The 23999-nt window shown below is 37.4% G+C and overlaps 1 protein-coding gene across 11 annotated transcripts in view; it reads left to right on the forward strand.

Annotated features, from left to right (window-relative positions):
• The first annotated feature begins 7226 nt into the window (after window positions 1-7226).
• The window catches only part of LOC131066564 (uncharacterized), a 94568-nt gene continuing 77795 nt past the window's right edge, over window positions 7227-23999 (forward strand). For 2 of the 11 annotated variants that reach the window (XR_009372612.1, XR_009372611.1), the window contains exons 1-3: window positions 7521-7753; window positions 7968-8183; window positions 8262-8391. Coding sequence is in view for 1 of the 11 variants with exons in the window: in XM_059221437.1 (XP_059077420.1) it covers window positions 8064-8183; window positions 8262-8391 (250 nt within the window). In the remaining 10 variants the exon portion in view is untranslated. The other 9 variants (XR_009372615.1, XM_059221437.1, XR_009372613.1 and 6 more) reach the window with 7 other exon arrangements.

Here is a 23999-nt window from a genome sequence, read left to right on the forward strand (position 1 = left end):
GGCATTACTGCAAGGTTCCAGAAAAGTCCAAGAGAATCCCACTTGGTTGCAGTCAAGCGAATTCTTAGGTATGTGAAAGGAACTATTGACTATGGGTTATGGTATCCATACAACAACGATTTTAACCTGAAAGTGTTCACAGATGCTGATTGGGCTGGTAATGTAGATGACCAGAAGAGCACAACTGGTGGTACATTCTTCCTTGGTGGTAGACTGGTCTCATGGATGAGTAAAAAGCAGAGTTGTATCTCTCAGTTTACAACAAAAGTAGAGTATGTTGCAGCTTTCATGAACTGTACTCAGACAATTTGGATGAAGCATGTATTGAATGTCTTCAAAGTTCCTGTATCTGAACCGGTAAGTATATTTTGTGACAATACTAGTGCAATTAATATCTCCAAGAATCCGGTTTTACATTCTAGAACCAAGCACTTTGAGCTTAAGTATCATTTCTTGAGGGAAAAGGTTCAGAACAAAGAGATTGCACTGGAGCATGTCTCTAGTAAGGAGCAGTTAGCAGACATATTCACCAAGCCTCTCCCAAAGACTACATTCATATACTTAAGAGGTGAATTAGGGGTACTGCCCCTTCCGGAGGTGAACTAAAGGTATGTGCTCCACATCAGTCATGTATTGCATAGTCAAATCTTTCTTCAGGGTTGATGTGTGAATGATGCTACTCCTCAGGGGGAGCAGCATAATGGAACAGGGAAACTTGTGCCTCCACTTTGGCATTGTTGTCAAAGGGGGAGAAGATGTGAAGCGGAGAGATATTTTTGTATATTGCCATCAATGCCAAAGGGGGAGATTGTTGGCATTATGTGAACTGGTATGTGGACATAATGACATTGTATGTTGTCATTGATGTCAATATGTTGAAGAGGTATGAACTGGCATATGTGAGAACTGGTATAACATTGTGAACTGACATTTGTGCCAAAGTGAAGCGGTGTGCTTGTTCATGATGAACCGACATATAGTTATGGGAACCGGCATATGGAAGTATTGTACGAAATTTATGCCAAAGTGAAGTGGTGTTCTTGTTCATGATGAACCGACATATAGTTATGGGAACCGGCATATGGAAGTATTGTATGACTACCGGTTGGTAGTTTCAACTTCAGGGTTTCCAGTTGATGCGCTTCAAGCCTGTGTGGCTCAACCGGTGACATTGTGTGATGAGGTAGTATTGTAAAGAAGAATAGATCGTGTTGCCATGTAAGCTTGTGTGCGTGAAGGATCTTGCATGAGGGAGATTGTTCCTATCTACCTCGGGAATATGCGAAGTTTGTAAAATGGTGATAACATGTGATGGGTTATCAGCTGCCATAAAATCAGTGGAAATGGATGATGGAGAATGTCTTGAGTTTGGATCAAGATCTGCTGCATTTAATGCAGTGTGTTCAACGGTCAGGATTGAACCGTTTTGAATTCCTTAACCTAACAGGTTTAGGGTTTAGGGTTTATGCTATCGACCTATCTGTTTTCCTATAAGGTCAATGTTGTGTCTCTTTCTGAGGTCGTTGGCAAAAGTTGTGTGTGTGTATCCAAGAGAAGGGATACATGATTCTTACCAGACCAAAAGGAGAGAAGTGATACTTGCAGAGTGAAAGTACAGAAGGTGAAGAGGAGCTTAAGTGGATCTGCATTGGCATTGAGTGCTATTTCCAGATCATTTGTAATACCTGTTGATCTCTAACCACCTCAACAGTTGGAAAATCCCTTAACGGGGTAGCCTTAACTGGCTTACTGAAAATCCTTTAACAGGGTAATTCAAAGCTACTGAGTTCGAAACCCTTTAGCTATTGAGTTCTTGAAATCCTCTAACAAGGTAACCTTTAGAAAGGTTTAACCCTTAACCGGGTATTGTAGCCATCCCTTAATCGGGTGATCTCTAACAGGATTGGTTCCTAGCAGAACCTTTTGTAATGTCTCTAACCGGACAAGGCTCCTAACAGAGGGGACTTCTAAAGAGTTCAAAGATAGCTTGTGGGTATTCATCCACCGTGGTTTTTCCCAGTTGGGTTTCCACGTGAAAAATATGTGTGTCATGTGTGATACTTTTATCTTGTGATGCTTTGCTATTGTCTGTCATGCATATGATGGTTTTGTGTTTTATGCCTGTCTATAAAACATATTGAACTAGCTGTTATTATGATCTAATGATAGATTATCTGTGTATGCATAAGGGTGAAATGGTAGTGTAGTCTCGAGTTGAATGAAAAGCTAAGTGAGTAACCGGTTAATGCCTGTCTTAGACATTCTTAGCTTTACCAGTTGCTCTCTGTTTCAAACTGGTGTCACTATCTGTCAGTCATTTGAAGTGTCTGCTGTCAAACCGGTTTTGGACTGTATTTTTGTCTGTACTGATTCACCCCCCCCTCTTAGTACCGGTTTGGTACTATTTGTTCATCATTAAGTTTTAGTGTTACAGTTATGGTAAGTGATATGATTATCATCAGGTTTAGGTTTAGGTTATGGTTTGGATTATGGTTTGGTTTATGGTTTACATCATGGTTGGGGTTAGGGTTAGGTTTAAGGTTATGGTTAGACTTAAGGTTTAGGTTTAGGCTTATGGTTAGGATTATGGCTAAGGTTAGGGTTTACATCATGGTTAGGATTAGGATTATGGTTATGGTTAGGATTATGGTTAGGTTATGGTTAGGATTATGATTATGATTAAGGCTTAGGATTATGGTTAGGGTTAGGGTTAAGGTTAGGATTATGGTTAGGGTTAGGGTTGAGTTAGGGTTAGGATTATATGGTTAGGGTTAGAGTTTAGGTTTATGGTGAGGATTATGGCTAGGGTTAGGAATTGCATCATGGTTAGTGTTAGTGCTAGGATTATCATTGAGATTTACATAATGGGTAGGGTTAGGGTTAGGATTATGGTTAGGGTTAGGAATTAGGATTATCGTTCGGGTTAGGGTAAGGATTTAGATTATGGTTTGGGTTAAGGTTTAAGGTTAGCATTATGATTATGGTTAGGGTTTACGTCATGGTTAGGGTTAGGGTTTATGTTAAAGGTAGGTTTAGGGTTAGAATTATAGTTGAGGTTTGAGTTTAGGGTAAAGTTCAGGATTAAGGTTAGGGTTAAGGTTTATTGTTATTGTTATGGTTAGGATTATCATTAGCGTTAGGTTTACTTTATGGTTTGGATTATGGTTAGGGTGACAGTTTACATCATGGTTGGGGTTAAGGTTAGGGTTAGGGTTAAAATTATGGTTAGAGTTAGGGTTTAGGTTTAGGGTTATGGTCTGGATTATGGCTAGGGTTAGGTTTTACATCATGGTTAGGGCTAGGGTTATGGTTAGGGCTAGGGTTATGGTTAGGGCTAGGGTTATGGTTAGGGTTTACATCATGGTCAGGGTTATGGTTATGGTTTGGATTTCAATCATGATTAGGGTTAGGGTTAGTGTTGTTGCTCAAGATTATGGTTAGAGATAGGATTTATATCATGGTCAATTTTGGGGTTGGGATTGGGAATAGGGTTGGGGTTCGAATTAGGATTATGTCTAGGCTTATACTTTAGGGTTAGGATTAAGATTACAGATAAGGTTATGATTTGCATCATGGTTAGGGTTAGGATTATGGTTAAGGTTTACATAATGGTTAGAGTTAGGTTTAGGGTTAGGGTGAGGATTTAGACCATGGTTAGGGTTAGGGTTAGGATTTTGATTAGGATTAACGCTTAGGATTATGATTTGATTTATGATTATTTAATGCCACACACCTTAGAGAATTGTGTATAATAAATAGTAGCACAAAATCTATTATATAAATTAAAAATATTAATAGTGGTCCAAGTATTATACATTGCCACACATCCACTTCAAATTTGTTTTAAAAAGTATTATTTCTTTTATATTATAATACAATTCAAACAAAATTGGTAAAATATTCTAATATATATGTCAAATATATGTATAAAATTGTTAAAAAATATTTTGTGTCTTCCTCACAATGCTTGAAGCCCACTATGACTGGCCATATAAATTCTGCTTCTTCAAAACATCTTAGAGAATAATGTGAAATGCAGCCAGATCGTATTGAATCCAATTCATTGTTCATGCGCTATTTCATCTATTTTAATTTATGCATGTTGGATTGTAACCGCGTCCCTGATCTTTATTAATTTCCTCACACGTTGGATTGTAACCACCTTCTTGATCTTTATTATGTACACATTGGTATAGTTAGGATTATGATTAGGGGTTAGGGTTAGGGATAGAGATACAATTAGGGTTTCATTTAGCTTTATCAAAAAATACTAACCTAAATTTGAACCCTAATTTGTGTTACTCTATTCTTCTAACATCTCTAAAATATTGATAGATGATTGTTATTTAAGTAATTTTAGATAAGGGACAATTGATATTGGGAATGATTATTTTTAATATATCTTATACACTCTTGGATTGGTAAAAAAAATCTACTTTTGTATATAAGTATAGTAGAGATTATCTTCCCTTGATATTTATTAGATATTAATAAACCTAAGAGATTGTTTCTATTAGATATATTGATAAATTATTTCATGTCCACATATTTTCTTATTTCATACCTATAAATTATTTCTCAAAGATTTGTTCTCCCTCATTCCATGTGGTTAGTTCATCACATGTTTCTTCTTCATGTAGCTTTGTATTACTTCTTTGAGCTGGGTTGTTCGACGGATCTCCAACTATGCCCTTCTTTATCGCCGGGCTTGGAAGGAGGGAGCCACGTTAACGGATTCACTACTACGGGCACAAATGACCGAATTCGACGCGGTTGGGATTCATGAATCAAGGTTGGGAATCAGGCAGAATGGAGCCACTATTATTGGTTTGGTTACCATCTCCTACGGATTAACGACGATAGAGGGATGGGGAGGAATCAGGAGGAGGCGGCTATTACCATTGTTCCGGGGCTCCGGGTTCAGCTTGTCAGAAAAGAGATAGAAGGCTCGTCTTTCCCCATTAACTTCCATTAATTCAATGCAACAAGGTCATCAAGACTGTCATTGTAAGAACCAATTCCTACCAACATTTTTTTGAGACTATGACGAGTCAACATTCATAAACGATCTTATAGTGGGCAAAATTACACATATTAATTATTTTTACCATACTTATTGGGTACAATTCATCATTCAAAATATGGGAAATTTTCTAATTTTAAGATAACAGAGAAAATAAGATTTATAAATTTATGAGACCATATATGTGTGTTTTCCAATGGTATTTCATTATGTGAAGTACAATATAGATAGACCATTATTATTTATTTTGTAAGTCCTACCTTGTAAAAATGTAAGAACATATTGAGGACTTCAAGTTCCTCTTCAATCATAATCCCATTGCAAATATTGATACATGTTTTTGAGCTCTTGAGCTACTTAAGTTTGAACTATGCTTTGAATTTTATCTAGTCCGAAGACACTTGATTCAATATTTTGACATCTCGTGATCAATTCAAAATTGTGACATTAATATCTTTTAAGATGAATAGAGCATAATGTCTTCTATTATACATTCATATAACTCTAATTTATTTAAGATAAGAATGTAACAAAATACTTAACTAACATTTTAAAAATAATATAACAATAAAAAACATTTAAAAAATAATAATACTATAAAATTCTATTAAATGACTTAGATTCTATATCAACCATATTACGTAAGATGTTGATGTGCACTCCAAGCTCTATAGAGTGCACCAAAATTCTTTGGAATGAATCTAAATCTCTGGTGTTTGGACACATTAATTGGAAGTAGTACATTAATGCAAAATTAAAAAATATTTATGTGAACGATTTACACACAACATCTAAGTTTTGGTTGTAAAAAGTTACCTAGTTACCTCGATATGAACATTTGTCAACAGTCAAGTAGATACGATCTTTAATCCGAAATCATCTGAGAAATGTTACCTCAAAGGCTCAAGAGATATCATCCCATGGAATGCAATGATTGTTATATTTGCAAAAAGTGGAGCTAATGAAAATACTTTCACAACTTTCAAACAATTGCGATAGGCAGGTATAAACCCAAATTCTTTTCTAGTGTTCTTGCTGTCTGTGCAAAAATGAGAGCTTTTGAATAGGGCATGGAGCGGTACGAGGATTTTTGTTAGATATTATAGTTATAAATAGTTTGGTAGACATGCATGCAAGATCTAGAATCATAGACATAGCAGAGGCTAGATATCATCTCATCGAATGCAATGATTGCAAGATGACATAGCACAAGGCTATAATGTCATCTTCCTCTCCTAAGAAATACACAATTAAAATGGTAAAAATGTAAGGATTCTATAAAATAAATGAATGTCACAGGATCAATATCTAATATTGCACTGTAAAAGGAATGAGATTCACTCTTTTATCACTCATACTCTTATATTTACACTTTTCCCCCATATTTCAAACCTGCATAAATCATCGAGAAAGATAGTCATCTTAAAGAAAAGATGCATAAAATAGTTATCTTAATTTCAAGAAACGATGCATAACGCTAATAAAAATTATTCTGGTCATACCTAAACTACACGCAAACTATCTTTTTGAGCCACATAATGGATCCATCTGAAAACACACTTAGCCCTTCTCTATCGTGAAATCATTGGCTCAATGCAAAATCCCTCATCATATGGCCATTTATGGTTTGATTGCAGAATAGTTTGCATACCTGATGCAATAGTTGATCGATATGTTGTTGTTCGAATACGAATTGTTTTCTCCTCTTGCTTGGGTTCTGTTGCATACCTAATGAGTTGATTGGAAATGCCTCTTCCTAGCAAAATGCCCATGGTTAAACGAAAAATGTATGCATAGAAGTGGAATCGATTGGTGTGGCTTCATTGATGTCAGTTACTACGCCCACTACCATCAGTTTCTGGCCCTTCAAATTAATTTCCTTTGACACGTTGGATTGTAACCGCCCCCCGATCTTTAAGGTTTACACAAAATATTCTACTTTTATTCTATCCTTCACTCCCCTGCTGTGACTGTATAGGAATGCCTCTCAGCGTAATTATATAAATTTTTCAATTAATTTTATTTATTTAAATAAATATTTTTACGATAATATTTATATTACAACTATTAATATTAGTTTAGTAAAATAAGAGCTATATTTAATATTACATAAATATAATTAAAATAATAAAATTTCAAAATAATAATAATGTAAAATTATAATCATTAAAAATTAAAATACTAGGAAAGACAAGCACTTCCATATATCTTATTTCTCTGTGATTGTTTTTTCAAGTGTGTATGAGCCGTTTTTCAAGATCTTCGTCTACCAATTTTACGAGTTGCAGTTATTTATGCTCAGGGTGTGTAATACTTTCACTTCACTGTCATGTTATCTAGAAATACATTTTGAAGAATTTGCTTTGATTCGTATTCTACAACATGGATTTCTCGGCATGTAAATATTAGCAGCAATTCCGACAGAACGGTGTTGGGAAATGTTAACAATTTCACGGCTGTTAAATCTCTCCCTATATTCATGGTTGCTTTGCTTTTTTAATAAAAAATATAAAAATAAAATTTAAAGAGTTTCATATAGAGACACGTCTTCAATTGTTAGAAGTCTGGAACACACTTATCAGAGTCCTAGTAGTGTGTGTGCTTTTCAATAAATTTGCATTTGGGAGAAAATTTTTAGCAATGCGTTTTCTTGATCAGGATTGAGAAGATTTTAAACCCAGGTCTCAGTACCAGTACAAGTCCGGCAAAGGACGAGTAAACCTTTTATAGGTAATTGAAGCCCTTTGTGGTTCAGTCAATGAAACAAATAACGAATTTAAGGGTCGAAACACTTGTCCATTTTTATGAGATACCTGCTGTATTGGAATCACTTAACAGAATTGCATTCTGATTTTTTTGAGGTTTTTCATTAACATAAATTTTCATCAGTGAAACCTATGACCAGGGTTTCTTTCTTATGGCTACACTTTCATTCTTCCTACAGGCTGGGGTTTCCTTGATTAGTGTAGAGCTACTGTAATATTAACTATTTATTTAGAGGAGGAGTCAGACAAACAGGGTATGTTTTTGGTCGCAAGCAATGTCATTTAGAGGAAGAGGAGGCGGTGGTGGAAGGTTCGCAGGGAGGAGGACCTATCAAGCTCCTATTAAAGATGAAAATGGGAATATTAAGAAGCCTGAGCCACCTACTCTCTTTCTGGTATGCATTCTAGTTTACTTACCTATAGGTTTTGGCATTAAAGCACTATTTTACAATTTACAATGCAATTGGATGCAGGACATAAAAGCATTGCCCGTGCTACCAGAGATTACAATGAGGGATGAAGAACTTGTGTCTAAGAGGAGAAAACTTGACCATTTTTGGGAACTATCACCTTATTACATTGAAAATGCAAAGGAGAAGACTGGTTAGTTTAATTTTTCAAAGTTTGATTTTTAAAGCGTTTGTCAGATATTGTTTATCCAGAAAGAGGTCTTTTTTGTCGGTTCTGGAGAAAAAAAAAGGATTTGGCTGATAAATTTCTGGAAACACTATCCATCTAGCTTTACAGGTCTGACCTACTGCGTTTTTGAATGGTTCAGTGTCTGAACCTTTTCCCTGATATTCTTTTCTGGGTTCATTTGCATTTGCTCTGGATTATTATTATTATTTTTGGCTAAACGAATACAGTATTAAGGGACCCCACATTCAGATAAATTATTGGTTGAGATGCCAACTCCTAGTGGTGTTAACCTTTGTTCCACGGAGTTTTTGGGACGGGGATGGTAGGGGATGTCGGGACGTGTTTCCCGTAAGGGGTACTTTTGGGTCATTTTCGGGGGACGAGAGGGGATGCTATTAAAAAAATAAGGGGTTTTTACAAATATAGAGAAATTTTAAATATGCATATCATAACAATGGTAAAACATTCATCATAGACATTAATACATTGCATTAGACTTGAATTGAGATTTCACAAGAGAATTGACAAACATTTTACCAAAATTCAAATGCTTTTATCAATCACTGCCAACAAACATGTCATAAACATCCATAATAGACATAAAATGATAAATATTACATATTAAACATCCATAACTATGAGATGACATAAACTGTAAATAGAAAAGTTAAGACATAGAAGTCCATAATCAGCTGTCTATCATAATGTCAAGATAAACTAAGAAAATACATGGCTGTCCATAATCAGTACATGGTAGGTCTAAGACTAAGAGTCTAAATCAAGATCAAAGCTAGAGTCTCTATCCGAGTCACTATCAATATGAGGGGCTGCCTCCTCAACCAATGGAACCCCAAGCAATCCTGGAGGTGTCTCATCCTCCTCAACCTATGGAACCCCAAGCAATCTTGGAGGTGTCTCATCCTCCTCAACTTGCATAGCATCTTCGGGATTGACATCCCAATGTAAGGCTGAAGTCTAACAATACTCAGGTTTCTGGCAATTCTGTAGCCGCAATGCACTGTGAACAGCCACTAACTTCTCTGATCGTCTAGAGGTAAGGTGGTTCCTCTTGACCAATTGGATGAAGCTATATGGTGCAGTCACCGGTTAGGAGGGACCTCAAAGAGATCAGTCCGGACCGGTCAGCAAGAGTAAACACAACGGAAACACAAGGATATGATGGAGGCAATGCAAAACAGATTGAATTATATCATGAAAACTGATTACAAAACCAGTAACAACCAGGTTATAGAAACCGGCTCACAGGCCTACTAAAACATGCTCAAAATACAGAACAGGTCACAACTGGGACCTCAAACTTAAGATTTAGCTTCTATGTTTTGTCGAACTCCCTCGATACATTCTAATGCTCTATTACAATGATTTATACGATCCAAGGGGATTCGGTTGGCCCCAAAAGGGATCAAAACCCGAAGAACAAGACCTAACGTGTAAAACCAACAAGGTCGGCCTCCGCCAAAGAAATTTCTCCGGAAAATCCAAAGGATGAAGTGAGAATCAAAGCAAAGGTCAGCTACACGCCAAGGAACAACGAAATCGACGCTCAGGGCTCCGCAAGGTACAGAAAGGATCCGATAGATCACCAATGCAAAATAGGTCTAGGCAACTGGTAACAGAAAACTGTCTTGGAAACTGGTAGCGATAACTTGCTGGAAAATGATCCAAATGCTTTGCGGTTTGGGAATAAGGAAGAAGATCAAGTCTCCAAGCAAAATCCAACTCCACTGGTTCCGGTGAGCCAAATCCGGGAACTACAGAAAGAAATGCTGAAACTGCAAATAGAAAAGAAAACATAAAGAAATATTTTTGGTTGATGCAAGATTGCCAAGAACCGGGGATGCTCCTGGATCACTATATGTGGATCAATTCCTCTCTGTAGCAGAGGAATTGGCAACTTGTGAAAAAAGATGAATGACAAGTACTCTAAGATCCGGTGCATCTCTACCATGCCATGTCCATTCGTCCTCACCTCAGGTCTGCCAAACGTTGGACCATGAAAATTGACAAAATTAAGCAATTGTGTGCGGCGTTTGGTAGATTCATCTTTATTATACATTTTTGAAATTGCCTTAAAAAAGCCATCTTTCACCTCTTCATCACTAAATGGAGGCACTCTCCTAGGTCTCAGTGCATACCATTTGGGATTGAGAGCATAGGCTGCCATGTAAAGTGGGTTGTTCATAACGTTCCATCGTCGCGTCACAATGGGCGTTCCATCGTCACGTCACAATGGGCCTAAGATGCTCCTCATAAAATCCCAAAGTGGGGTCCCTGCTATGAGTAGCTCGCTTGATCTGCCCAAGCATGCAATCAAAGGTCTCATAAAACTCTCCAAGGTTAGGAGAGTCAGTATAAGCATATCTAATCACATGAACAATAGGCTCAATGAAGGAGCAAATATATCTGCAAGTGCAAACAAGTTACAAGTTAGAAAATTATATTAATCAATAATCAATTGGCATTGTTGATTTTATTATTTAATTTTTAAAATGTTTAGCTGACAATGCAATTGAAGTTAAGCTTGGATAAATGAGTTTAGTTGACTATGCAAGATACTTCACAATCAACGAAATACTAGTAGTATGAACATCAGAATTCCACCATTAATCATGCACAAAGATCTTTCATGCATCTAATTATCATCTAACACGAGGATCCAACAAAAAACCATGCAATTATGTAGAAGAAACAACACATTCCACCATATCTTCAATGAAAACGATGTTTATTTACAAGTTTGGCAACAATTTCTACCTTCTCCTCCTACTCTACTTCTAACTACTGCTTGCTATTGAACATACTAACTATCGTTTGTTACTAAACTATGAACCTTTACAAATGAGAAAATTAAGCTTTATATAGGTAGCTCTTTATAGTGAGTGGCTCAAATTGATTTACAATCAATGGCCAAGATTTCAAGATAGAAAACCCTAATTAGGGGTTGTTACATCCATTACAAAGTATTTAATGCTTGACCAATGATAAAATTACAAAATATAGGATACATGTCCTTCCTTGAATAATTGACCAATAGATGGTGAGGGTAGGTACATTGAACTTTGTGCCCACATGTGGTAGTTATCTCTTTGTTGGATGAGTCAGGTGCATTGAATTTGGATGCCTTGTCTTGGAATGAAGTGATAGGATTGAAGATGACTGGGTGCCACCTCAGCTAGGGGCTTCTTGTAATTCATCATAAATGTAGGGTATTGATGCATATCTCTTGATACTCAACATTTCTAAGCTCAATCATAAATGAGACGAAGGTAGGAGATATTTCCAAATTGCATTACCTTCTAAGTTCTAACTTTGATTAACTTTTCTGGAACTGTCTCCTGCCTTTATCACCTTTGCATCTGCTTCCTCCTCTCTAATAATTCCTTATGATGTCTCGAACTTGTCCTTGATCTCTTCTATGTGGTGAAATCTCTCCTTCATGTCATCCTTGAGGGTCTTCGCCTTAGTAGAGTCCTTTTGCACTTGATTCCTTATCTTGTATGCGCTGAATTCCTTGATGTTTCTCTGAATGTTCATCTTTCTCAGCTTCCTTTCCTTGCATCAGAACCTGAAAGGAGATACAATGAATCAAAATCATGATAATAAAGCAACCTTTCATACTCCTAATACATCATTAATCATTAATTCAGGTCCGTAAATGACAATCTGCTGATAAAATTTGCTTGCAATCAGGTCTGATTAAGGTCTGATTTTACTTAATTTCAATTCTGAGACCTGTCCTTACTCATTAACTTTCAAAAGCGTGGATTGGAAGTGATTCCTCAAGAAGTTCGGACTTTTTGAAGGTCATTGACAGTGCTTGTAGGGAGGTCAGACTTTTTTGGTTCCACTTGCTGGAAGTGATCAGGCTTCTTGATGAGCACTGACAATGCCAAAAAGAGATCCGACTTTTGAGACCTCACTGACAGGAAATGGTCGAACTTTTCAATGGCCACTGATAGTGACTCAAAAAGATCAGGTTTTTCATGGGGCATTGACAGGAAGTGGTCGGGGTTTTTGGTAGGCATTGGAAGTGCTGATCCTTCATGATCTTGATCACCTTGAGCTCTTCATCAAATCGGTCCTTTGCTTGATCAGATTCTTGAATCATTCATACCTCTTTTGTCAAGTCAATCTTATCTCACTTGAGGCATTGAGACAGCAGCACAATCATTTACATTGATCTTCACTCCCTAGGTTGGATTTTGGTCATTAACTGAAGTGATATCGGCCTGGTCGGGTATTAGGAGGAGCACTGACTGGAAGTGGTCGAGGTTTTGACCTCTCACTGATAGTGATGCAATTAGTTCGGGTTTTTGGGAGGTCATTGACTGTGACCATAAGGAGGTTGGAGATTTAAGAGGGCATTGACAGTGGCCTCCTCCTTGTTAAATCATTGGCATCTCTTCATCTTTCTCAATCACATGGTTACTTAAACATTGAAATCACTCTCACTTCTAATGGCCAATCATATCTTCATGTTTTAGGTTGGTTTTGAGCACCAAGTGGAAATGACAAAGGCAGGTCGGACTTTTTGCCCTTCACTGGCAGTCTCATCAAGAGGGTCAGACTTTTGAAGGAGCACTGATTGAAAGTGGTCGGGCTTTTGATAGGGCATTGACAATGGTTGAGGTTTTCAAACCTTACTGACAGTGACTCAAAGATACCAATTTTACTTGCTCAATCACCTTAATCTCTTCAAACATCAAGCACTCAACTCTTAGACTGTAAGGGTCCTCCATCATCAACCAAGCCTCCATGGTTGTTAGGCCTTGGTATTGATTGACTTGCATCTAACCTCTCAATTCTCATGGCTGATCTCCACACTTGCATTCATTGTATCTATGTCTGATGATGATGATCAAATGAAATGATCATCATATTGTTAATTGCCAAGCCTTGAGAGCTACCTAACCTCAATTCCACCCAAAGAGATAGACATGACTTGATCACCCCTTGACAACCCGAGACACTGTACTTCCTACAAGTGAAAGGTTAATAGCTAAAGATGCCACAACTAACCTAGAAAGCAGAAAAAAGTGGGGGGTCCCCATTTGCAATGGGGTGATGTGTGAAAACGTCACGACACAATCCACCACATATTCCAACTGCAAAAAGTTGCAAGAAAAGAGTGGTGTATTTCACTAGTTATCCACTATACTCTTTCTTCTTTTATCATTCTTTTCAATTTGGTTCAATTTTAGCATCCGTTTTCTGTCTATAAGGAAATCTCCCTTCTTCAACCTAAGACATATTTCAATTGCAAAATGTTAGCGAGAAAATAATTAGTATCATTCACCAGTTATCTATGACATTTTCATACTTCTCAATTTGATCCAAACATGAAAAGGCACTATTAAATGCAGATGAAGACAATTTATTTTAATCCACATAAGTGTTTCCTCCTTTTGATTCCAGGTTTAATAGTTCTTTAATGAACAGCAAGCTACTTTGAATTGGCACAATCTTTTGACATCCTCTATAATAACATGGAGGCAAAAGGACGAGTATAAATTATTTTGTTCAACTTTTCCTAACCCAAATCGTCTGATAGATTTGCTGTTGTGTTTCTTGTCTTCTTGATATGTTGATATGAGATCTTAGTTTCCAATGACATTGTTTGTTTGCCCAGCCATTGCTTTGCCCCTTTTTGATTGTTTGGAAGTCCCTTTCATTTGAAGTTTTTTGCAATTTTTATCATTAGCCAGTCCGAGTTTTCTAAGAGTGACATTGTTTTCCCCTTATTATTTGTACTTATCCCAAAGCGAATTGAAAACTTGAACAATAGTTGTCTCTCATCATCTCTAAAAATCTTCCTGATTCTCAATCTTGAATCTCCTTTCTCAGCTCCAAGAAAATTAAGCTTAACCAAATCTTTAAGAGCTTTCTTCCATGCATCTTTGGTTATTTTAGTTCATTCCCACCAAGCATTCATAGATTCTTCTCATCTATCCAGACGATTTATTTGATTTGGCATTCTGAGTACTGACCAGCATTGATATTGAAGCCTCAATCTTCCCCCATATTCTTCACTTTGGATATTCCTTCGCCCTGATATTTCTCCAAGTTTCCATGGCAGTGCAACGTGGGGCCAAATTTTGGGGGTGGTAAAATCTTTGCCAAGTTTAGGGGATTGCAGGAGGGACAACCAGTTAAATATAACTTAACAAACTAAAAGAAACTGAAATTAAAATGAAAATGCAATGTGCTGATATGCAATAACCATCCTTCCCCTTTTACTTTTGGGTTTTTAGCATTATTTTCCTTAAAAGTTATATTCTTCTATTTTTATGCACCAAATGTAGTAGGCTGTCCATTTCTGACAAGGGGAACATCTCCAAATCCCCAAGTCCCTAGGACATCACCTTAACCCCTGGGGACATGTCCTTGTGGAACAATGCTTCTCCCTAATTTTTTTGTAATGTCCCTTCCTTAGGCATCTCAGACTTTAGCGGAGGCTGGCCTACTATAAGGGTCCCGTAGGTCAACAATGTGGTTTGGACCCAACCGGGGGTTGTGGAGCTCAGCAGGGAGCTTTACGGGCCTTTTAGATTGGAGTTTTGGGGTTGAATCCATGAATAAAATTGAAATATTAAAGTTGGCCTTAAGGGAATAGTAAAAAGTGAATAGTAACAAAGAAACATAAGAGGAATAGTGAAAAATTCCCCCCATCCTGGTAACTTAAGTTGTTTTTAAAAGGGGGCCAAGTTCACAATGAGAAATTAGTCCCTCAATGTTATTATATGATTTTTAGGCCAAATGGTAACCCCAAAATGGATAAAAAGGTATTTTGTCTATCATTTGGATTCATTCTTATGCTTCCAATTTTCAGATCAGCAGCAAGCTTGAGGGTTTCAGCAGCTTGGAGCTTCCAAGAACACAAACTTCTGGGAGAATTTGGAGATTTGGATGAAAACCCATCTCTCTTGGTGACAGGTTACATCAGTATTTAGCTTCAATGTGCATTTGACAGCCTTCATTGGGGGATTTTAGAGTAGATTTATTAGTTTGAGGGCAGGTTTCCATCAATTAATTGCAGGGCAGACCTTCTTGAGATCATCACCACTCATTTCTAGCTTATTCTCAGTCAGCTACACCATTTTGGGAAGAAGGGCATCAAGAGCTAGGTTGTATTTGGAGTTTGAAGCTAATATTAGAGCTGATTTTTATATTCTATTTGTTAGAAATTTGTATCAAACCTTTATGCTCAGTTAAAGGTATGTACATCGGTCTTTTTAAGTAAAAGAAAGTTATCTTAATTGCCTCCTTAATGTGCTATGTGTTAAATTTAATGATCAAATTAGATAGAAGATAATTCAATCAATAATGCACAACAAGTACCTTGGAAAAACCTTCCAACTTGAAGGTGAAAAACCTATCAACAAATAGTCTTTTATTATATTAGACAAGATAGCAAGATTTCTTTTGCAAAAATCCGCTTCACTCCTTGAAGCTAGATGAATGATGCAATTCTCACTAGATGAAATACAATCTGCTGTGTGTGTCTATCCTTCTAAGTATTAGAATAATATCTTTCTCTTTGTGTTATTAAGGGTCATTTAATTTGTTTCTAACTTCGCCTCTAGTTAACGATTGTTTCTTCTAGAAACATTGTCTTTGTAACTCTATTTAAAGGAGCTTTGTCTCCTTGATTAATTGAACAACATCGATTCTTTGAAATCCATATGCTTTTGCATTTGTATTATGGTATTAGAGTAGAAAATTAAATTTTTTTGTTATTCTAAAAAATTTCTGAAGGAATTTTTTAGAAAAAAATTCAAAAGTTTTTCGAAGTGGTTTGCTTCCAGTTCGTGGATTTTTTGCTGCAAATTGCATCGCGTGTCTTTGCCCTCAATCTGCATCTATTCTGCACGTGTTTTTGCTCGATCTGGTTCATTCATGGCCGCTTAGGGTTTCTGCAATTTTCGATTAGTGTTTTGACCCTTCAGTTCAAGTTGAAATTTTATTCTGGTTGCAAATTCTTGGTGGGTTTTTCGAGACCTCAACTGGGTCGTCAGATTTTTTAGGTGCATCGTTTTCTGTGCCTCAATTTTAGAGTCGTCAGATTTGCATTTTGATTTCATATTCTTGGTGGATTTTTCGAGAGCTTTTTTGGGTTGGTCTCAGATTTTTTTGGGTGCCTTGAATTTTGTGCAAGTGAATTTGCCTTGGAATTTGTGCCTGTATTTATCTCAGTGCATTGAACTTCGTACCTCAGGTTTTGTTCATTCAACATCTTCTTAGTATCTCATTTTTCGTGCCTCGAAAAGTGTGAAGATGGCTTATGGGCATCGATGTTTGTTTCGGTTTTTAATTTTTTTTACCTGACAAAAATTCTGATGAGTTTAAATATTTTTTTTCTTAAAAAAATCTGTGGGTTTTTAACTTTTAATAATTTTGTCCTCAAAAATTATCTGTGGGTTTTTAAATATTTTTTGTCCTTGAAAAAAATCATGGGAGGGTTTATGATTTTTTCCTCAAAAATTGTACTTTGCTGTAGTATGTTTTTAGTCGCATCTGGAGTTGTGCGAACATCTGCACTAGTCTCTTGTTTGTAGTCTATTTTCGGGCATCTTGCTCATCTGCAATAGTTTGGAGGGTTTGCCTATTTTTTCCTCAAAATTGTGACAGCTGTTCTTGGTGTGTCTTTGGTTATAGGGAGGGACAGTTCTCCAACATCAGGTTGGATGGTTGGTGTTGTTTTGGGTATCTCCAGAAGTTCTGTAGTTTCTAGGAGGGTTGGTGGTAAACTCATCTCAAGTGGCAAAGTTAGTGGCAGGCTCTTGTTTTCTGTTGCAGCGTGTTCTGAGAAGAAGGGGGCAACCTTCTCTGTTATTTCTCTTGGTAGTTAAAACGATGAGCATTAAGGGAGGGTATTAGAATAATATCTTTCTCTTTGTGTTATTAATGGTCATTTAAGTTGTTTCTAACTTCACTTTTAGTTAACGATTGTTTCTTTTAGAAACATTGTCTTTGTAACTCTATTTAAAGGAGCTTTGTCTCCTTGATTAATTGAACAACATCGATTCTTTGAAATCCATATGCTTTTGCATCTGTATTACTAAGATGATTCACGAACTGCTGAATGTGTTATGCGAATTGCTGAAGGTAAGCACGAATTATTGTAGATGATTCGATATGCTCGTGGTGTATTCATTCGATGCCTTGTGGAGAGATAGAGTCAATCTATATATATCCATACATGTGTGCATCCAATCAACACGTCTATTCCAAGAGTCGGCTACAATATTAACCAACACGTCTCATAACAAGGATCAATTTCATTATAACTAACACGACTTCCAAGGGTGGCGACTTCTATTTAATTTGCAAGTATAAATAGGCAAATTCGGCATCATATGATTTAATAAATTGGTTCATTTAAATGTCTAAGGTTGATTAGGCCAATTAGACATTTATGTAGTCTATGTCGGCCTGAAGGAATTTGACCATAGCTACATTATCATTAACACTCCCTCTTAGCTAGGGAGGAATCCTTCTCGATCTCTATTGTGATATCCATCATGACTACTCCCAGAGGGTGGGTCCATCATGGCTACTCCCACGAATGGAAATGCAAATGAACACAAGTGCTCATCACGAAATCACTCAACATGATGTTGTCATCTCATCATGACGTTCACCATGGCTACTCCCAGAGGGTGAATAAACACAAGTGCTAAGTCATGGAGTCTCTCACATGACATGCACCATGGCTACTCCCAGAGGATGGAACAAGGGCTTTCACCTCAAACTTCTCTCTCACAGAGAAGAATGCATTAACAAGGGTTTGCATCTCAAACTTCTCCCATACAGAGAAGAATGCATTAACAAGGGCTTGCACCTCAAACTTCTCCCACATAGAGAAGAATGCATTATAGTACATCTCATGAAATCATTGATGCTGAGACTCCCTCTTAGCAAGTGCTTCATTCTCCACAACTCCAAGCTTGTCTCGAAAATGCACAAACTTCACTTTGGCAAGGGGCTTGGTGAGAATGTCAGCCGTCTGTTCCTTAGTACAAATGTATCTCAATTGAACAACATTCCTCTGTACCATATCTCTGATGTAGTGGTATTGGATCCCAACATGTTTTGTTCTATCATGGAACACTGGATTGACATATAGCTTTACATAGCTTTGGTTATCACAACGAATAATTGTAGGCTCCAACAATTGTCCAAACAATCCTGCAAGGAGCTTCCAAAGCCACACTGCTTCGCGAGTTGCCACACATGCAGCAATGTATTCTGCCTTTGTGGTGCTCAGTGCCATTGAAAACTGCTTCCTGCTACACCAAGAAATCATAGCAGATCCCAAACTGAAGTAACAACTAGAGGTGCTCTTCCGATTAGTAACACTCCCTGCCCAATCAGAATCAGAATAGCCTTGTAGATTCAGATCCACACTGGAAGAATATTTCAAGCCATATCCAACTGTGCCACGCAAGTATCTCAAGATATGCTTGACTGCAACTAAATGTATTTGCCTTGATTCACACATGAACTGACTAAGTGCACTCACTGCATAGCAAATACCTGGTCTAATGTTAACTAGATACATCAAGGATCCAATCAACTGTCTGTACATAGTAGGATCCACAAGATCTGAACTAGCTGCAGATTCCCTCAATTTCTTCAAGTTAGTTTCCATCGGTGTAGATATAGACTTGCAATCTAACATTCCAAATCTCTTCAAGATGTCAATGGTGTACTTTCCTTGACTTAGGATAATCTCATTAGGCCTCTGCCATACTTCCAAACCTAGAAAGAAATGCATGAGTCATAGGTCCTTCATCTCAAATTCTGAAGTCAACTCCTTCTTGCATCTAAGGATGAGATGATTTTCCCTAGTAAGAAATAAGTCATCAACATATAGAACCAAGATTAAAACTTCACCATTGAATACCTTGAAGTAAAGATTCAGGTTAGCATCATTCTTGCAGAAACCCAAACTGTAATGTCCCCCCTTTGAAATAGAATTTAATAATAAATAACAATAATAAAATTAAAATATTAAAAATTAAATTATAATATAAAGAATATAATTAATTAAAATTTAATTAAGTTAATGAATGGTTAAAAGACATGGAAGGAAAAGTTGTGACTCCCTCAACAATAAGATATAACAATAAGATATAAAAGGGAGAAGAGAACCTCATTTGGGAGGGGGTTAACTTGGAAATCAGAAGTGCAGATCTGATTTAAATAAGTGCAGATCTGATTTAAATAAGAAGTGCAGGTCTGATTGTGAAAGGTTGTTTCCCTTTCAAAGGGCAGAAATAATGAAGAGTTGCACACTTTCAAAGGGTGTTAATGGTGAAAGGGTGTGTCCCTTGCCAAAGGGCATACATGATGAAGAGGTATGACCTCTCCCTCACATTGAGAGATATAAAGAAAAAAGAATCAAAGCATCCAGTTACAACACCATGGATCAAATCAGATCAGAACTGTTATTAAGTTACAGGTAGTAACATCCTTGTTCTTGGTGGTATGCATGGGATGTTTTTAATAAGTATGCTTAATATATGAAGCCCAATAATCTTCTTATGTGGAATTGATAGTAATATTAATATGGACTGCAATTTGTATGACAGTCATACGCAATTTCACATATATATTCATAATACATAAGAAATATTTATACTTATAGTCTAAATCATGTTATTACTGTCCGTATTTAAGACGATGGGAATGAGATGTTCCAAAGAGGGGCAGTCTAAATCCAAGCAATAGGTTAAATCCCAAGATAGGGTGGGGATCAGCGACCCATAAGCCTTGAGGGTATAGACCCAAGATAGGTAAGGGCTTGGATCTGTAAACTTTGAGGGAACCTATTGTAGTTGGTCTCTAAGCGCTTTGGTAACATACGTAAACCCTTCTCTCTTAAAACTGAAGTAGTAGCAAGGTCTGATATCTATATTAAGAACTATGAATGATGAACTTAATCATCTAATGAGGAAAATAGATAAGCACTTGATAATAACTAATTGAAGAATATCAATCAATTTTAATATTGTTGAGACATGGACCAGCTAGGACTCGAACCTAGGACCTTCCATACGCTGCTGGAGTGCTCTACCATTGAGCTACTGGTCCCTCTTGGACCAGTCCATCATCGGTCCGGGTATGGCTAATTTCCAACACCAACACTCCCCCTTAAGCCACACCTCTCGTGTGCTTGGGGCTCCTAGCCAGAACTTGGCTCTGATACCATATTGAGACATGGACCAGCTAGGACTCGAACCTAGGACCTTCCATACGCTGCTGGAGTGCTCTACCACTGAGCTACTGGTCCCTCTTGGACCAGTCCATCGTCGGTCCGGGTGTGGCTTATTTCCAACTCCAACAAATATAGTGAAATAGATTAGGTAGGGGACATTACACAAGCTCACCAAGTATTTTTCAATCCTTTCATACCATGCACGAGGGGCCTGCTTAAGACCATATAATGCTTTCTTCAATTTGCATACATGACTCTTTCCCATGAATTATGAACCCTTCAGGTTGCTCAATGTAGACCTCTTCGTCAATTACACCATTGAGAAAAGCTATCTTCACATCCATTTGATGTAGCTACCATCCCTTAGTTGCTGCAATGGCAATGATGGTCCTGATGGAAGTATCACGAGCAATTGGAGCAAATGTTTCTTCATAGTCTATTACTTCTTTCCGAGAGAAACCATGAGCCACAAATCTAGCCTTGTACTTCTCAATGCTTCCATCAGTTGCATGCTTAATCTTGTATTCACTTGGAAGATACAACTGACTCAGGATAATCTCATTAGGCCTCTGCCATACTTCCAAACCTAGAAAGAAATGCATGAGTCGTAGGTCCTTCATCTCAAATTCTGAAGTCAACTCCTTCTTGCATCTAAGGATGAGATGATCTTCCCCAGTAAGAAATAAGTCATCAACATATAGAACCAAGATTAAAACTTCACCATTGAATACCTTGAAGTAAAGATTTAGGTTAGCATCATTCTTGCAGAAACCCAAACTCACCAAGTATTTGTCAATCCTTTCATACCATGCACGAGGAGCCTGCTTAAGACCATATAATGCTTTCTTTAATTTCCATACGTGAGACTCTTTCCCATGAATTATGAACCCTTCATGTTGTTCAATGTAGACCTCTTCCTCAATTACACCATTGAGAAAAGCTGTCTTCACATCCATTTGATGTAGCTACCATCCCTTAGCTGCTGCAATGGCAATGATGGTCCTGATGGAAGTATAACGAGCAACTAGAGCAAATGTTTCTCCATAGTCTATTACTTCTTTCTGAGAGAAACCACGAGCCACAAATCTAGCCTTGTACTTCTCAATGCTTCCATTAGTTGCATGCTTAAATCTTGTATTCACTTGGAAGATACAACTGACTTTCCTTCAGGTCTAGGTACAATATCCCAAACGTCATTCTTAATAATGGATTGATATTCTTCATCCATAGCATCTTTCCATACTTGCTACCTTGAGGCTTCCTCAACATTGGAAGGTTCAGTTTCAATAAGATTACACATCAATGCAACATAGCTAGAGAATTTTTGAGGTCTTTTACTTTCTCTGAATGTGCCTCTAGGAGTTGCAAACTTTTCTGCCTCTTGCATAGCATTCCTTGCCCAAAGAGGTCTCTTTCGATTCACAACAATATCTCTAGGTCCATCAGTAGGATCCAAAGGTTCAATTGGATCATCGTCCACTACAGGTTTAGTAGACTCCATTTGAATCTCAGGAGTATGATCAATGTCCATGTCTTTAGGAGTCTCATGATCTTCATCATCTATCTCCATGCATGAACCTTTAGATTTTCTGAATGCAACATCTTCAAATGTGACATTTCTGCTCACTTCTATTTGCTTCTGACCGGGAATGTAAATTCAGTAGGCTTTAGAGGTTTCACTGTAGCCTACAAATATTCTTCTCTTGCCAGAAGGTTCCAACTTGGTTCTTTTGTCTTTGGGTATATGAACATACAATGGGCATCCAAAGATCCTTAAGTGACTGACATCAGGCTTAATCCATGAAAAGGCTTCTTCTGGAGTCATATTCTGTAATATTCGATGAGGACATCGATTCTGAACATACGTTGTTGTTCTAGAAGCTTTTGCCCAAAGAAAGGTTTGAAGGTCTTGGTCATGGATCATGGCTTTTGCAGCTTCAACAATGGATTTGTTCTTTCTTTCTGCAACCCCATTTTGTTGTGGGTTGTAAGGGACACAAAACTCCCTCTTGATCCTTGCCTCAATATAGATGTCACGAAAGCTACCAGAGGTGTATTCACCTCCATTATCAGATCTTGAAACTTCAATTCTCTTTCCAAATAAATTTTCTACTTGAGTCTTAAACTCTTTAAATCTACCTAGGACTTCATCAAACTCTTTAGATCTTAAGAAATAAATCCAAGTCTTTCTAGAGTAGTCATCTATGAACGTTACATAATACAAAAATCCACTTAGGGATGCTATAGACATTAGACCACATAAATCAAAATGTACAAAATCTAAAATTTCTTTTGACGTACTTTCATTGCTATGAAATGGGCTCTTAGTATTTTTACCCATAGCACAACCTTTACAAGTACCATCATATACATGACTAAGTTTAGGAATACCTTTAACCATCTTCTCCAATGATGGAAGAGCCCTGAAGTGTAGATGCCCAAGCCTTCTATGCCATAGTTCGCCGGAACTGGAAGTGTCATGTAGAAGAGCTTGAACTGGATGAGTGGAAAGCTTGTACAAACTCTCATGCCGATTCCCAATCACACGTGCAGTCTTGATGTTGGAGTTCTTTGGCCATGCAAGAACTCTCCCTTTTGAAAATGCTATTTGATAACCTTTATCCTCCAAGGCTGAAATAGATATAAGATTTCTCTTGATTCCTGACACGAATAAGACATCACTTAGATGAAGAGAAATTCCTGATTCTAGGTTGAGTGATGTAGCACCAAATCCTTTCATTGAATAGTGTGCATCATCTCCAATGATCACTTGGAGATTAGATTCCCTTTCCACCAAATCCGAAAGATGTTCTCGATAGCCTGTGATGTGTCGAGAAGCTCCACTATCAATTAGCCAAGTGTCACTATCCGTGGGAACATTACTTGATAAGGCAGATATGAAGAGGAATCCATTAGAGTTGTCTTCTGCTTCCTTTTGAGTTGAGACTTCATTAAAGTTTGCCAGTTGTTGCTTAGGACGTTGTTGACGTGTATTTTGTACACAGCCAAACACAGAATAAAATACCTAAAGGTACCTTATCCTCTCTTGAATAAAGCCTCTGAATGCTGAAGATATCGCGAAAAGGATCAATCAGGGTGACTTCAAGGTTCTTCGTTGTAGGATCTCTACGTGTGGATAAGCTCTCTGTGGTATGATGTGATTTGCTGGAATCACAAGGGGACTTACACTTCAATGACCTGAACGTCTGATTTGCTTTGAATATTGCTGGAAGACAGGTTTTTACTAGCTTTGATTTGAAAAAAAGGAAAAAAGACGAAGGTGAGGAAAGGATCTAATTTTGATACTAAGAATGTAGGAGCAATGATTGAT

This window comes from Cryptomeria japonica, chromosome 5 (genome assembly GCF_030272615.1).
Source record: "Cryptomeria japonica chromosome 5, Sugi_1.0, whole genome shotgun sequence".
NCBI classification, from domain to species: Eukaryota; Viridiplantae; Streptophyta; class Pinopsida; order Cupressales; family Cupressaceae; genus Cryptomeria; species Cryptomeria japonica.